Source organism: Physcomitrium patens, chromosome 25, assembly GCF_059467195.1.
Source record: "Physcomitrium patens ecotype Gransden chromosome 25, ASM5946719v1, whole genome shotgun sequence".
Classification (NCBI taxonomy): Eukaryota; Viridiplantae; Streptophyta; class Bryopsida; order Funariales; family Funariaceae; genus Physcomitrium; species Physcomitrium patens.
Window position 1 is genome coordinate 5,093,647 of NC_143434.1, and position 17,941 is coordinate 5,111,587.

The 17,941-nt window shown below is 28.1% G+C and overlaps 1 protein-coding gene across 1 annotated transcript; it reads left to right on the plus strand.

Moving 5' to 3' along the window:
• The first annotated feature begins 14,223 nt into the window (after positions 1 to 14,223).
• Positions 14,224 to 16,590, plus strand: LOC112278220 (glucan endo-1,3-beta-glucosidase 13). The gene is made up of 3 exons (XM_024511392.3): positions 14,224 to 14,570; positions 14,809 to 15,101; positions 15,191 to 16,590. Exons 1-3 carry the CDS (start codon positions 14,489 to 14,491, stop codon positions 15,875 to 15,877), a joined length of 1,062 nt encoding a protein of 353 aa, XP_024367160.1. The 5' UTR covers positions 14,224 to 14,488; the 3' UTR covers positions 15,878 to 16,590.
• The last annotated feature ends 1,351 nt before the right edge of the window (positions 16,591 to 17,941 follow it).

The following is a 17,941-nucleotide window of genomic DNA, read 5'->3' on the forward strand; positions in this document are numbered from 1 at the left end:
CAATGCAAATATTACATTAATATGTCCTATAACAACGTTTGATTGTTAGGTTTTTATTTTCTTGTTTGATTTTCTTAACTTTTTATCATCAATTGCAAGCAAAGTACAAACTATGGTGTGCAAATAGATGGCTTTTAACAAATCTAAATTTCAAATTTCAATTATTGGAACAAAAGTTCTAACCATGCATCAATTTTATCTTTTTTTTATTTGATTCATAATTTATTGGTTTAATACAAAGTAACAATGATGGCAAGATGATATTGTAATGAACATAAAAGCACATCTATTTGGCTATCATCCATAAAAACTTCCAAATCTAATAAATTATCTTTAGTCTTATCAATAAGAATAAAAAAATTATTTGGTTTTATTTTAATATATATATTGACATTATCAATATCCTCTAACGTAATGTATGAGTTATCTTTATTATCCTTGAATACTACCTAGTATGTACCATGTTTACTAAATAACTTCAATTCTATAAGGTCAATAATATTAATAATAATAAGTTGACAAACCTTGAGCTTCTTCTTCATTATATGCTTCCATACTATATTTTTCTAATTCACTATTGGTATCCTTCTTGCTTGCAAACTCCTTGACATCTTCTATTTTATTAATGACATCAATTGCAAAATCTTTATTATAATTTGTCTATAAGAAAGATAGCCTCCAAATTTGATTATGTTTCTTAATCATGCAACTTTCAAAGTCTCAATATATTATACACTAAATTATATAATTTTTTGTAGTTTATTTTTTATTTTTTCTACCATCAATAAGAAATCTACATATTTAAATTTTTAGCATAAGAAATTATACTATGTCAATTATCAACTGGTACATCATTATCACTCATATATATATATATATATATATATATATATTTAGATTAAATAAATTCGACAAAAATAAGTAGAAATAAATAAATTTGATAATATCTTATGAAGTAGTTTTTTAGAAGCTTCATAGATGTGGATTTGACTTTTTACATATTTATAGGTGATTGATAGGTTGAAAACTTAGCCAATAAATTGGCCATGTGTTTTATATATTGGCAAATTATAACTATTTGGCACACATATAGAAAACTAATCTTGTAAATTAGAGATGTTTTTTGCAAGTTGGACATATGTTGGAGGTTTTATAGAATGTTACTTTTAATTAGATAATATATATAGAGGCAAGAGTGAGGCCTTTTTCATTCTTATCAATATCTTTTTTTGTTCTAAGTCTTGTTTTAAGAATCTCTAGTCTTCTTATCTTTGACAATAGCCATTGTAGTTTTAATAATTTATTATGTTTAAATGAATATCTATTCTTTTTTAAATAAAAAAAGATTGAATTGAAGTCATTATTACTTATGGTTCATACCTTTGATAGTTTGACAAAAATACTAATTAATTATTATTATTATTATTATTATTATTATTATTATTATTTTAAAAAAAGTGAGTAAATTACTCCACTTTTTTTTATGTATTTTCAAGGTTGTGGACTACCTACCTTTAAACTAATACTTTTTTTTTCTAACATTGATTTTTTTTAAAGAGAGTAGACTAACCTCTTTGAGAAAATTTTCATATGATATTAGAAGTGCAAATCATTATCTTTAAATTTGGCTTATAGATTTTTTAAAGTTATTTTTTTTAGAAATAGATGAAAAAATTATGGATTCTATAATTAACAAAGAAGAAAATAGATTTGCAACTGTTGTCAATCTTTAAAAGTTTGTTAATATTCTTAAAATAGAAATTTTATAAATTATAAATATTAATTATAGATATACTATTTTCACATCTATAAAAGAAATCAATAATATTGTTCAATGTTTAATATTCATGCAAAGAAGTTATATAATTGAGATAAGTAAGTAGATTAATCTTATAATTCAATCCTAAAATTATTGTTACTATTAATATAAGAGAGGCAAAAATTAATATTTTTAATAAGTTTGCTGGAACAAGATCAAAATTATAAAGATTCTAATAATAAGTCAATTTATATTTAAAGTTATATTCTTTCAAAAAAATTAATAGATTTATTTAACTTATCTAGAAGTATTTTTTCTTTGTTTGTACCTTTTATAGAAAAAGATTCACAACTTTTATATGATCTTAATTCATTCTTGGATGTATTTATGATCACATTTTAAAAAAATCATCAAGAAAGGATAGTAGAGACCAAACTCTTATCTTTTCTATAAGGATCTTGTTGACCTACTTCATATATTATTGAATTTCAAAACCTTACTTTTGACATAGATTGGAATGAAAAAAAATTTATCAATCAATTTTGATATAGATTAAAAGATAATATCAAAGATTTATTATTAATAATTTATTGCTTCAATCATTGCATGTAATAATAAAATTTTTGAAAGATGCTAAGAATAAAGATTCGATTAGAAAATAACTTATTAAGTCATGACATAAACTTATACATCAAAACTAGAACCTATGCAAATAAATTTCATATATTTTAAATCTCTCATTGAGTAAGAAAAGATTTAATTTTGTCAAGAAACATTATACTTATATTATAGAGAATCTAAATCTATTATTCAACTTTATTCAAAGAAGCAACACAATCACAAAATAAATACTATAGTTGCTTAAAAAAACAATGTATTGGAAAATAAGTTTGTTTAGCTACAAAAAAAAAATTGTGCAACCAAAATCTTGTGCAAGACCTAGTATAGGTTTTATTTTTTTTATTAGATATTTTATCTTACTTTAAAATAGATATTTTTTAAAAATTAAAAAATTACAAAGCCTTATCTTATTAGATTCAAGAACCTTAACTTATTTTAAAGAAAAAGAATTTGTTAAAAAATAAAAAAAAATAACCTCTAGTCAGAAAAACTAAGCTTGTACATGTAAAAGTTATAAATGATCAATCATTATCTTCTAGAGATATTATTTATGAAACTATTCTTATAAAAGTAGCAACCAATGGTCATAATAATTAGTGATATTTAATATTTTTAAATCTCTTTTAATCTAATTATTTTAGATATATTATTATTAAAGAATTATTATCCTTAAATAGCTTGGATTTTTCAAAATCTTAATTTTTTTCATAGCATAATCTAAACTTTTTTTTTTTTTATTGAAATAGAAAGTTATAAGTCAAATACAACCAAATTCTTATTATTAGATGCATGTTGTAAAAGAAAGGTGATCTTTTTTTATTTATGCTACATCTGTTTTTAATAGTAGAAAGATTTTAAGTAGTATATTACATTGATATTTATATTATGAAGATATTTTTTTAAAAAATACAGATATTTTTCCAAAGCATTGTTATTATGATTACTTAATTGATCTTCAAGAAGAAGCTTAATTATCATTTCAATTAACCTATAGCTTATGACAAAATAAGTTTGCTACACGTAAGATGTGCATTGATAAGAATATGGCTAAGAACTTTATTCACCATTCAAAATTTCCACCAAGTACTTTTATCTAATTTATAAAGAAAAAAGAAGTATCATTATGCTTATATGTAGATTGTTGAAGAATCAACATGATCACTATTAAGAATTGGTATCTTCTTCTTTTAATATAAAGATTTCTTTATCAATTTAATCAAACCAAGATCTATACAAATATACATCTACAAGAAGCATACAACCGAATATACATGAAAAAAAGAGCTAAATGAAAGACTATGTTTTAAAACATGTATAGACATTTTGAATATTATATCATATCTTCTAGTCTTACAAATGTACTAATTAATTTTTAATACTTAATTAATAAAATTTTACAATAATTTTAGATAATTTTATTATCTATTATCTAAATTCTATGAATCCAAAAATAAATAAATAAATAAATAAATTGTATATTTATCATATACCACAAAAACTTAAAAGCATAAGACTATATGCCAAAATAGAATAAATTATATTTTATATTATTGAGGTTGATTTCTTAGGATACATACTTTCAAATGATAGTCTTATAATGGATCATAAAAATATTCAGACTATTATGAATTGAAAGATTTTAACAATAAAGAATATCCAATATTTGACTAATATTATAAAAAAGATGGAATGATTGTAGTATGCATGTGGTTATATGCCTCTTCTTTGGGACCATTAAAAACTTATCTAAAGTGATTATATCTTATTTTTATTTTAATACTTCCACTTTTCTATTAGTCAAAGGTTTTTAAACCTAATGCATTTATCAACTTTTGATGATTATCTTTTACTAATATTTTTATTAGTAAATTTATAAGTATGTCTTTTATTGCATAATACTTCATATCAATCACTCTAATTTTAATTTTTTGTCTTATGAAGTGATGTTGAATGTCAATGTGTTTGGTTCTTGATTGATACTTTGGATTCCTTGCACAAGAAAGACATCTTTGGTTATTACACTTCATTAGAGTTTCTTCTAATTGCACAAGTTCAATTTTTTCTAAAATTTATCTTAGCCAAATTGCTTCTATTGCACCTTAATTTGTTGCCATGTATTTTGTGTTAATTAAAGACCTTACAATTATTAGTTGTCTTGTATAATTCTATAAAATTTCTCTCACTCCAATAAAGAACACATATTCTATTACTGACCTTCTATCATTTGTATCTCCAATTCAATTCATATTATAATATTAAAAAATAATATATGTAACACAATATTATTTCTTCCAAGATATAATTTCAAGTTTGAAGTGCCTTTCAAGTACCTCATAATTCTCTTGATGGTTGTCTAATAGATTGATTCAATCTTTGATATGTATTGACTCATAATACTCATCACATATGCAAGATCCATCCTTGTGCAAATCATTACATACATAAGTGAACCTATTACTGCCTTGTATAGAACATCTTTCATTTCATCTTCAACTTCAGCAAACTCTACTCTTAAATAATAGTAGAGCTCTTCCAAATCACTTGTCTTTTATTTTTTTTCTAATTTTGCCTTCAATCAATCTATATTTTTTATGATATTATTGAATGCGATTAAACCATCAATATAAAGGATGACAATTAATATAAACTCATTTGATTGCATCACATACAAAGAATGATCAGCCTCACTCCTTACAAATCTTTCATTTACAAAGAATGTGTCAATATGTTGGTATCATGTCCTAGGTGATTGTTTTAATCTATATAAGAGTTTCTTCAACTTATAAATAAGGTGTTTTTTTTTTTTTTTTTTCAACAAATCCTTAAAATTGATCCATATATATATATATATATATATATATATTCTTTAAACTTTTCATCTAAGAAAACCATCCTCACATTCATTTGATACATTTCAAAGACTATTATTGCTCCAATTACCACAATAGTTTTAATGGTAGTGAATTTAGCCATGGAAGCAAATGTTTCATTGAAATCAATTCCAACAACTTTTAAGTAGTTTTTGGAAACTAATCTTGCCTTATATCTCACAATATTATCCATTGCATTCTTTTTTATTCTAAACACATACTTACAATCAATTATAGATTGATTTAGTAGAAGTTGAGTGAATTTTTATGTTCTATTCTCTATGATTGATTTGCACTCTTTTTCCATGCCTTCTCCCACTTCATAGTATCTATAGACTTCATTGTAACAAACAAATTTAATTAATCAATAAAAAATATAACATTGATATATACTTCACTTACTTGAAGAAAGATGTAGTTCTTCCACTATTCATGACATGGTCTGCTTTCTCTTAAAAAATATTCCCTTTCATTTGAAGAAGATTCATCTTGTTGCACATTATACTCGCTTGTAAGTTTTTTTTTCTTTTACAACTTATCTTTTCTAACTCAAAGATTATTACTCTTCATCATTATCATCATTATAATCTTCAACATCTTCATTGCTTGTCCTAAGAATTCTAGAGGCTTTCTTCTTTATCTTCATTCCCTCTTCACATTCATTTACATTTCTACCATCTTCATTGTCATCATCTTATTCTTCTTATTTTGCTAAATTTAAAGATGTGCCCATAAACAAACCATTACTCTCATCTAGATACATCTCCAAGAGCTCATAAGCATTTTTATCCTCTAAAAATTCTACATCATAATTTTTGATGACTTTCCTGGCATTCAAATACATTAGCCTATATACCTTTGTACCTTCACAATATCCAACAAACATACATTTTGTACCTTTTGCATCAAATTTGGAATTAATACAATCTAGTACTTTTGCATAAATAATACATTCAAAAGTCTTATTGTGTGAAGCACAAAGTTTTCTCCTATTCTATGTTTTTTTTAGAGTCATTGATGTGAATGTACTTGTAAGGCACTTATTCCTTGTATATACCGCATTCATTATGGCTTCTACTCAAAATCCATATCCAAAGTATTGAGTATGTAGAATATTCCTTGCCATCTCCACAATGATTTGATTTGCTCTTTCAACAACTTTATTTTGATGCGGAGTATAAAAAAGTTAGATTTGTCTTATAATACCTTGAATTTTCAAGAAGTCATCAAAATTCTTTGATAAGTATTCACCTCCATTATTCATATGTAATACTTTGATCTTACATTCACACTGCTTTTTCACAAGTGCTTTAAACTCCTTAAACCTTAAAAATCACTCATTCTTAGATTTGAGAATGAAATCCACATTTTCTTTGAAAAATCATCAATGAATGTAATAAAATATCTTGTTCTTCTAATTAATAGTATCTTCATTGATCCACAAATATCAAAATGTACAATCTTTAACAACTTACTTATATAAGTTACAATTTCACTTAGAAATGAGGCCCTTTATTATTTGTCTTTGATACAAACTTCACAAGTAAGTGTCATGGCACTGTGGCTGATTTGATTAAGATTCAAGCCACTTACCATGGATTGGAGTTCTTCTATACTCTTGACATTCAAATGATGAAGGAATTGATGTCAAATGCCAAATTTATCTTGATCATATCGAAACTCAACAAATCTAGTGACTTCAACTCTATTCACTTTTTTATACTTGATGTAGTAGAGATTTCCATCTCTAATATCCTTGGCAACATCAATTCCATCCAATGTCTTTAAAAAGCATCTATTCTTATCAAATTGTACCTTAAAACTATGAAAAACTAATTTACTCATCAAAAGAAGGTTTTTTTTTGAACTTTGATATATGCAAGACGTCCTTCAATTTGATCTTCTTGGTTTGTCCTCTTATGAAAATCTTCACTACAATAGAACTCATTTCAATGGCTTGTACCATGCCATTATTTCCCATAAAAATATTTATTGTCAAAATCTCCTCATAAATATCAAATAAATACTTGTATGGAATCATGTGCTTGGTGGCACTTGAATCAACAATCCACTTGGATATGATAGCTATAGAGGTGCCTTTACTTGCCATGAATGTAAAATCATGTCTTCTAAATTGCTTATATATATTATTGATATATATATATATATATATATATATATATATATATATATCAATAATATATAAATGTAAAATCATGTCTTCTAAATTGCTTATATATATTATTGATATATATTTATATATATATCAATAATATATAAATGTAAAATCATGTCTTCTAAATTGCTTATATATATTATTGATATATATATATATATATATTTGTCTTATATAATTTTTTTGCAAAGTGACATAATTTCTTACAAATGAAGTAAATTCTTATATTGCTAAATTAATTAGAATAGCTTTCTTTATTTTATTTTGAAACGAGAGCCAAAACTTTACTTTGAGGCTCTTTTCTTTCTTCTTGATTACTTCATGGATAAGTCTTACTATTACATAGTCCATTATAAGTTCTTTTAATTTGATGGACTTCAATGCCATAATGAGCTAGTTATAGGATTCAAGAAGGGTCATAAATAAGATTATGACAATATCACTTCTTTCTAAAGGCTTGTTAATACTTGTTATTTGATTTGCAAGTCTTTATCTTATTGACATGAGTCATGAGGTCTTCACCTTCTTCTATCTTACAAGTGAAGAATTTCTTTCTCATAAAAATGATGTTGGATAAGTTCTTACTCTCATATATGTTATAAAGAGTCTTCCATACTTTTGCTAGTCTTTTACAAGAGATAATATAAAAAAATTGGCTTCATCTAAATTACTAGTATATATATATATATATATATATATATATATATATCAAAAACCTTCTTTCCACATCTTTTGAAGTCCTTCTTCTCTTTAGCATGTGCATGTATGCTTAGAAGCTTTGTTCTTTCATCTACAATGTCCCAAAAGTTCAAAGATACCAACAAAAGCTCTATTTTTATCTTCTAATGGTAGAAATTTTTTCCTCTAAATTTTTCAATTACTTTCAAATCTTCACCCATATTAGAAGCCATATTTAAAAAGAACTCTATTAAAAAATATTAAAAAAAATCTCTATGTGCTCAAAATCATCAAATCAATTTGACACTAGCAAAATTTTAGAATACCCTCTTATAAACAATAGAATGCTTTTTTACTCAAAATACTCTCAAATCAAATTTTTAAGCTTTCAATAAGTATGTGCATTCTAAAGAACCTTACTATCAAGATCTTCTACTCTTTTAAACTAATTATTTCACAATACAAAAAAGGTAAGTGAAATTACTTCAACAATACAAAAAAGATACCATCAAGGTTTTTCTATAAGGTCTTAAACTCACAATCCTAGGAGTCAAGGATGCACCAAATAATATTAGAGATCTATAAGGTCAAAATCAGCACCTTTTCATGCTAAAATACAAGTTTAGATCTTACAAATTTTAACATCAATAAATACATAAGATCTATTCTACATTAGTATAACTACTAGAATATAACATCAACTTACTTGAATGGCACAAAAAAAATATGTGTGGGCCTATAATTTATTGAAGAAATAAAACAAGCAAAATTGAAGTAAGTAGAAATCAAAATTATTGCATACAAGAGAAATGTGGAATGAGATACTTCTTTCATCTAACACCCTTTATTTATAGAAAGAATTTACATCTATTATAGTTGAACTTTATTTATAATCATCTTTATCTATCCAATTTAATCCTAGATTTTTCTTAATCTAACTACCACATTAGTAAGTTATTTTTATTTTTTACTATCTTTTGATCATTAGCAATTTAATTAAATTAATTATATCTTATTCTTATTTTAACAAAAATTAAGTATATATATGTAGAAATTATAGATGATTTTTTTTTATTTTTTAGATGTATTATTTATAAAATTATTTATTTAAAAATAATAATTAATAGTCCTAATAGCTTAGTAATATTTAATATTATTAATTCTTCATCTAATTTAGTTATTTTATTTTTATCAAAGATAAAGAAGTATAATCCTCAAGTAGATTGGATTTCTTTTATCTTTGATTTTTTTAATAACATAATCTAAAGTTTTTTTTTTTTTTTTTTTTTTTTTAATTGAGATAGAAAGTCATAAGTTTTATACAACCAAACTCTTATTTATAGGTGCTAAAGCTTCCATGAATGTTGCAAAAGAAGGGCCATCTTTTATCATTTATGCACCACTCATTTTTAATAGTAGAAAGACTTTATGTGGCATTTTAAGTTAGTTTTAAGATTACCAAGATATTTTTTAAAAGAAGAATGTAAATATTCTTTTAAAACATTATTTATATAATTTCTCAATTGATCTTTAAAAAAGAACTCAACCACTATTTGGACCAATCTATAGCTTATCAAAAAATAATTTCATTACATTAAAAAAAGATAATAATAAGAAACTAACTAAGAATTTCATATATCATTCAAATTTTTTTGCATGAGTTCTTATCTTATTTATGAAGAAAAAATACAAATCACTTTAGATATGTATAGACTATTAAGGAGTCAACAAGATCACCATTAACAATAGATATCATCTACCTTTGATATTAAGATATTTTTATCAAGTCAATCATGCAAAGATCTATAGTAAAATAAAATTATAAAAAGAATACAACCTAGTATATATTAACAAGAAAGATTAATAGAAGTCTATATTTCAAATCAAATATGGATATTTTGAATATAATGTCATACTTTTTGAACTCATCAGTGCACTAATTGCTTTTAAATATCTTATAAGTGACATTTTTTTTAATATTTTTTTAGATGATTTTGTCTAAAAAATATATTAATCTATTCTAAAAATATAAAAGAGTATGAACTTTATATTTATTATGTATTATAAAAATTTAAATATGTAAGGATATATGCTAAAATAAAAAATTATATATTTATATAACTCAAGTTGACTTTTTAGGATATATTATTTCAAATAATGGCCTTATAATAGATGCAAAGGAAGTTCAAACTATTCTAGATTGAAAGATTTCAAAAACAATAAAAGATCTCAAGTATTTTTAAAATTTTACCAATTATTATCAAGTCTTAATGAAGAATTTTTTTTCAAATTATACCTTTATTTATACGTTTGACTTACAAAGACAAGCTTGTGAGAAATAAAGAAGCAACAAAAAAAAAAAAAAAAAAAAAAAAAAATTGAAGCTTACAAGATAGTTTTTAGTTATATATGAATCTTGTATTGCATCAAATTTTTTGAAGAATTTTTTTTATAGAAATGAATACATTGGAATTTATTTTGGATGAAATATTATCATAAATAGGAAAAAATAATGAACTTCACCTTATAGCTTTATATTCAAGAAAAAATTTAGCAATCAAGATAAAGTACAAGATCTATAACAAAGAGATACTTTTAATTCTAGATTTATTTTAAGAATGACATCATTATCTAGAAGGCACTCCTAGTCCATGCTAAAATAAGTAAATAAAAATGAAAGTAAAATAAATTACTTTATAAAAGATATTACTTTAGGTCAGTTTCTATTGGTTAAAGGATTGGCTCTTGGTATGTAAGAAGGCCAAGAGATAAAGTAGATGAAAGGATCAAGGATCTTAAGAGTATACAAAATATACTAAAATCATATTTTGATGGTAGATAAGATAACAATGGATAGTCTCGGTAGAATATTAGATGGATGGATAGTCTTGGTAGAAAGTTCGATGGATGTATTCATCAAAAGATGGAAGTTGTTCATTAGGGTAGCAACCACCACTTGTAAGTAATGGATGTTGGAAATGAGAGATATCTTACTCTATACTCTATTTGTGTACAACCTTATTGATGCTAAGTGTTGTGACTTCACAACATTTATTCTTCAATAGTCTAATCATTGTGCATACAAATCACAAGAACTTTAAGTATTTCATATTAATATGTATTTTAAATTATTATCAAGCTTATTAGAACATGTCTTTATGAAGATTTGAATTCAAGATCACTTATTATCTAAAAAAAATAACAAGTTTTGTCAAAGGCTCTTTCAAGATATTATTGACTTGCACCAAAAGAAAAAGATACAACTTTTAATTAAAAAAGAACAATTATCTTGAAGATAGAGTAATTTCATCTTAAAGGAATGAAATCAACATTGTTTGTTTATTCAACTTTTTTTAAGCAAGTTCATTTGAGTATGTCTTTTAATCCTCTTATTTATAATATTATGAATAATTCTTTTAAGTCTCATGACATTTCTAAGTTTGAGTTTAAGAATAATCTATTCCATTTGAAGGGATACTTATATGTTCCAAAAGGTCAAACACAATTATGTATTCTTCAAGCTTATTACAACTTTCCAATTGAATAAGATTTTGGATACATTAAGACTTTAGAACTAATATCTAGATTTTTTTAAAGGCTTCATATGCAAAATGCAATTAAAGAATTTGTACAAACATATAACATTTATTCAAAATTAAAAGTTTATTATTATTGATAATTTAACATATTGATAATAAAATCTATTTAATTTGATGTAATATCAAGACTATTTGTCTTTGTGACAAATTAGATTATTATGGACTTCGACCATTTTTTATTTGTAAACATGTCAATTCAATTGCTTATTGATTATACCTACCAAAGTCTATAAAGATTCATCTTGTTTTTTTGGTGTCTCTTTGTGAGCCATAAAAGATAATTGATATACTAAAAAAAAATGACAAATGCTATTCTTTCCTATAATTTGGTAATATTTTACATAACTAATTTTATTTATTTGTATTAATCAATTCTATTATTTTTTTTTATCATATCATTAAAAAAATTATTCCTAATTATATATTTTTTTATTATATTAAATTTAATAGTATTTGATTTTTTTAATGATATAATCAATGTTTAGATAAAATGATAGTTTATTACTAATTTTCTATAATTAATCATTACTAATTTTTACTTTTAGGTCATGAGATTTCTAATAAGGTTTCTAACTCTTAACCTTTTTTAATAACAATTGAAATAAAAAAATATTATTAAAAATTTAGTTATTATCAAAATTTAAGTTTTTTTTTATTATAATGTCTTAAATATTAAGTGCCATCTATATCACTAGTTTAAGAAAATTATCTAAATATCTCTTTTATTGTTATTTAAGTGGATATTTTTTATCATTTTAATTCTATTTGATAAATAAGAATTCTAATTTTTTTTCAAATTAAATCAAATATTAAATTTTAATATAGAAATAAGCTAATTCCAAATAATTTTTTTTGGAGCAATTAAATAAGGATTTGCCTTATAAATTCTTTTAGAAAGAACTTTATGTGGTAGTATTTCTTCTCTATATTCTTCTTAAACTTAATCAAGTCTTTCATAAGGTTCAATACTTACTTCAATCAAACCTCGAAGTTGTTGGATAAGAATTTTTTTCTCACAAAATCCAAAATTATTGTGTGTATATTTTTTAAAATCCATTTTAATCCAAATATCCTAATAATGATTCTAAATTTAGTCCTCACCAAGAAGTTTGCATAACTACATGAAAATCCATAAGCAAATTACTTTTTACAACTAAATTTGAAGGTTTGTGGTTTCTTGTCTTGGATTGTTGCACATTCTTAAATGAGCAATCTACAATTCCACTTCTGAATGATAACTCTAATCCTAAAAAATCTTTTTTTTGTTTTTATCTCCAACTGATGCACTCATTTCACTATTATAGTATCAATCTATGTTGTACTCCCCTCTCTATTGTACACAAAAAACCTTCTAATGTTGCTTTTGCCGTGCCTATCACACACACATCACTCGCTCTGCCCACCTTTGTAAAATGTAGATCTCTTTGTCCCTCAGCATCAAAGCTTCCACTCATCGAGCTCTGCTTTTGAAGACGTTGAACAATAATTCTATATCTACAACAACTTTAAACCAGTAAAGGATGACAAATTAGCACCTTGATATTAGCAATTCAAATTCCAATTGTAAAATCTGTAACCTTGTCTTGCACGGTGATAGCTCAAAGACAACAACACCACCATGTTACAAAAAATACAGAAATAAAATGCAGAAATATACAAACATCGCCAGAATGAGCCCCATGCTCTGTGGAACTGAGCGGCAGGAACTACCAAAGTGTGTCCACGTTCCAGCTTTGGTCAGCTTTAAGCGGCGATCTGGTTTTGAAATTTTGGTACCACGTGTGATGATCGTGGAGATGGGAAAAAGATAACTTTTAGAAATGTGGAATTGCTCCTCATCCCTGTTTGGTGCGAACTGTTCCACGCGGTTAGGCAGGATCACGAGGTCGCTGGATCAGCGGACTCGATAACCGGTTTCGAGGGTCGCAGTTCGATAGGTCGAGAGTGTTGAGAATGTTTTAGAGAAGAGACAATAAGTAATATGCACACACATGTAAAAACACACACAAGAAGAAGTTTATTGATAGGGTTATGTCTCTTATGCAAAGCAAAGAAAAGAGGAGAAGATAAACAGTTTCTCCCGACTACTTTCGAAACACTGTAGACTATAATAAATAGTATGGAGAGCGCCGACTACATTTAATGCTATCAACAGAGAGGAACCTAGTGTGCAGTTTGAGTGCAATTAGGTGAAAAAACTACGTGTTCAGACCTGTGATCTGAAGGTTGGATTTAGTCCCTTTCGCAACATCATGTAGACGCAGTAAAAATCTATAGCGGTGACAGACATGATGCAGAAGGAAAAAGAGAAAGAAAAGGGGACAAAAGGGAATGGCCGTTGAGACAGAAGATTTGCTGATGACAGTTGGTTTCATAGAATCTGTCAACAGGGGCAAATCGGTCAACTAGAAGATTTCAAATAGCCAACTTTTTGTTTAATCCAAATCAGAGGCAATAGCTGAGGCAGAGCGGTAACTTTCCGGTTAATTACCAAAAATAGGGGACGGTGGGCTATTTTTCTAATGTTCTCCCGATTTGGAGATCATTGGAACACCCACGACAGCTGGGTTTGGGTAGTAATCACAGACTGCACATTACATGTTTCGGAGTCTGGCGTTCATAACTTGACAGTTCTCAGTGGATAGCGAGAGCTGGGTCCTGCGTCCGTTTGCTTTGATTGTGTTTGGGGTTTTTTGTAAAGAGCTCGCATTGTGTTTATGTGTGGAAGGTAGAGAGTGTGTAGTTCGCCTCACTTCGTGGTAACTTGGACATTCTGGACTTGGGGATGATGAGGGGTGGCATGCAATGGGGCTTCGCAGCGGTGGTAGTGGGGTTGGTGTATCTCTTTCATGCTGCGGTGTTTGCCGGTAAGTCAAGCGGTTGAATGCGCATTCCGAGCGAGGCGTTCTTCGAGTGGTTGAAGAGCGCAGATTCTTCGAATGGTTACTTGAGAAATTTCTGTGGGTATTTTCACAGGTTCTAACGTTTAGCGGATATTAAGACATTTCCAACTGTAATTATCAGTGTTACAATCCGCTCCACCGAAGTATAGAATCTTGCTACAAGTCTTTCAAATCTAATGTTAATGTCAATCTTATTGTGCAGAAGCAAACATAGGGATTAATTATGGGCGTGTGGCCGACAACCTCCCCCGCCCCAAGGACGTTGCGAAACTAGTCCAGAGCATTGGAGTCAAACACATCAAAATATTCGACTACGAAAAGGAGATAATTCGAGCTTTCGACCACACGGGCATTAGCTTGATCGTATGCGTCCCAAACCAGGAGATCATCGGCTTCGCACAGAGCGAGAAAGCTGCCCGGACATGGGTTCACAACCACATCAGGAAGCGCGTACTCAGAGGCGCAAAGATCACATACATTGTTGTCGGGAATGAGGTAAACTCCACACTCGCGCTCTGCTCCCTCAATTCGCCGCGCCGGCAGTTTCTCAATGCACTAGTTCTGAAATTTCCGCTGCCGTGTAGATTCTATCCGGCATCCCGGAGATATGGCCTGCGCTGGTGCCCGCGATGTGGCAAATCCACTCGGGGCTCGTGTATTATGGCTTGGACCACCTGATCAAAGTCTCCACACCGCACTCTATGGGCGTCATGGGGGCATCCTATCCCCCGTCAGCGGGCGTCTTCGCCGAGAACATCCGCACCTCCATAATGGAACCAATGCTGCGGTTCCTGAAACTCACGGGATCCACGCTTATGATGAACATTTACCCCTACTTCCCTTACCGCGACGACCCAGTGAACATCTCCCCCGGCTACGCGTTGTTCCTGAACAACGCCACCGGCGTCGACGACCCCAACACGGGGCTCCACTACTCAAACTTGTTCGATGCAATGCTAGATTCGTCGATTTTCGCCATGAAGAATCTAGGTTACCATGATATTCCGGTGATAGTAACGGAGACAGGATGGCCAAGCATAGGTGAGGAGTGGGAGAAAGCAGCGGGGCTGGAAAATGCAAAGACGTTCAACAACAACCTTCTGAAACACGTGAAGAGCGGAAAAGGAACGCCGGCGCGGCCTGACACCACAATCCAGATCTTCATATTCGCTTTGTTCAATGAGTATCAGAAGCCGGGACCACTCTCAGAGCGCAACTTCGGCTTGTTTTATCCCAATGAAACCAAGGTGTATGACATCAGCTTCACGTAGTGTTCGGCCGGCGCTCTTCAGCTGCAAGCTCTACACACTTCACATGCTATTGCAATCGATTAGGTCTAGGATTGTAGGCTCACCAAGCCTCCTTCCTGTGAACCTTTTTGGCTGACCATGAAAAAGAAAAAAAGAACACACACACACACACACACACACACTTGTTTCAATCAGAAACAACTAGATTATTGCTCGATTTACTGTAGGAATTCAAGCTCTGCGTTGTGAAGAATTGTTACAATCACTTGCAGACATGGGTTCATCATTACCGTGAAAAAGGCCGACTGGGTACAGTCCTCCACGATCCTTCAGCTACTTGATGTCACCTGTCTACTTTCAGTGTGTGACACATGCAACTTGAGTCCATGGCCTTCACATTCTGTGGGGTTTTGCACTTGGGTCTGATGCCTCTTGTTCCACGAAATAGCAATACATGACTCCCTGGAATCACACTGGAATTGTACGTATACCAAATTTCTTCAGCAGTCTTGCCTCTCTCTGCTGACAGGTCATTCATCAATAGTATCATTCTTGCTTTCAGTATGTGAGTTGTTGGTGTGTATGACCAGCATGCACTATCGTGAACTGTCTGATAACTGAAGATGAGCTTGGCCCCATGTTGCACCCTCAGGCACACATCCAGTGCATCCAATGTAAGGCAGCAGCAATTAGGAAATAAAGTCCACATGGAACTAGTATTTTATCTTTTTTTATTTTTAATCTTCTGACTTATCTTATGTTCATAATTGTTACAGTGCTTTCACATGGTAATAGTATGAACACTTGACATTCTTCACTATATTATCAACCAATGGCTTGCACTACATGTAATCTATTTGATTTTTACGTGTTAATCATTAAATTTCATGTGAAGTTATGATAAATTTGGTAATAAGGTTGCTTGGATTAATTTCATTTTAAATTTCTTTGCCATACCACAAGAAAGTATTTTAACTTGTTTGGATTGGTGCAAAAAAATATATAATGATGTATCATCAACCTATAACCAATTCTAGTGATAATGTCATTTTTTTTATAATGTATGACAATCTACCACTTAATAATTGTTTTAGTGGATTGTGTTTTTACAAAATCTTAATAAATCATGTATGATTTCATACTTAATATATTTTTGAAGTGCATTTATTTATATCTAAATCAAGATATATATTTAAAATATCACATAATTTAATATATTTTTTATACAAAAATAATAATTTAAGTCTTTTTTTAAAATGCTCTCATAATTGTCATGGATACACATGAATCACCTAAACAAGAAGTATTAGGTAGAAGGTAAATGAAGGTAGATTTGATAATATCTTGTAGATTAGCTTTGTAGAAGCTTCATAGATGTAAATTTGACTATAGATGTATTTGTAGTTGATTTGTAGGTTAGAAATTTGACAAACAAGTTAGACACATGTTGCACATGTTGGCAATTTGTAGTACAAGTTGGCCATGTGGCACACATGGAGGAAATTTGTCTTGCAAGTTAAACACATGTTAGAGGTCCTATAGAATGTCACCTTGTAGCTCTTAGAAAGTATATATGGAGGCATGAATGAAGCCTTATTAATTCTTGTCAATACTTTTCTTGTTCTCATTCTTGTTTCAAGAGTCTCTTGTCTTTTTTTTTTAGCAAAGCCATTCTAGTTCTAAAATATTATTATCTTTGAGTAAATATCTACTCTTTTTGAATGATCCAAGAGTGTCTTGAGGATTTTATTATTTGTGATTCATGTCCTTGACAATAATAAAATTATTGTATAATCTAAAACTTTAAAAATATAATCTTTTTATATCAACAACTATATAGCTTAAAAATATTTAAATATAAAGATATATATATATATATATATATATATATATATATCATTGTTACAAATTTTTGAATGATAAGATTCTAAAACATAGTAAGAAAAAACTTTTTAGATGTATATTTGTATGTTTTGTTTTAATAAGTCAATATAGATTTATGTTTTTAATACATAAAGCTATATAATTTTTCTTTTAAATTTTAAATTATTTAATAAATAAAATTAAAAATTAAAAAAATAAATG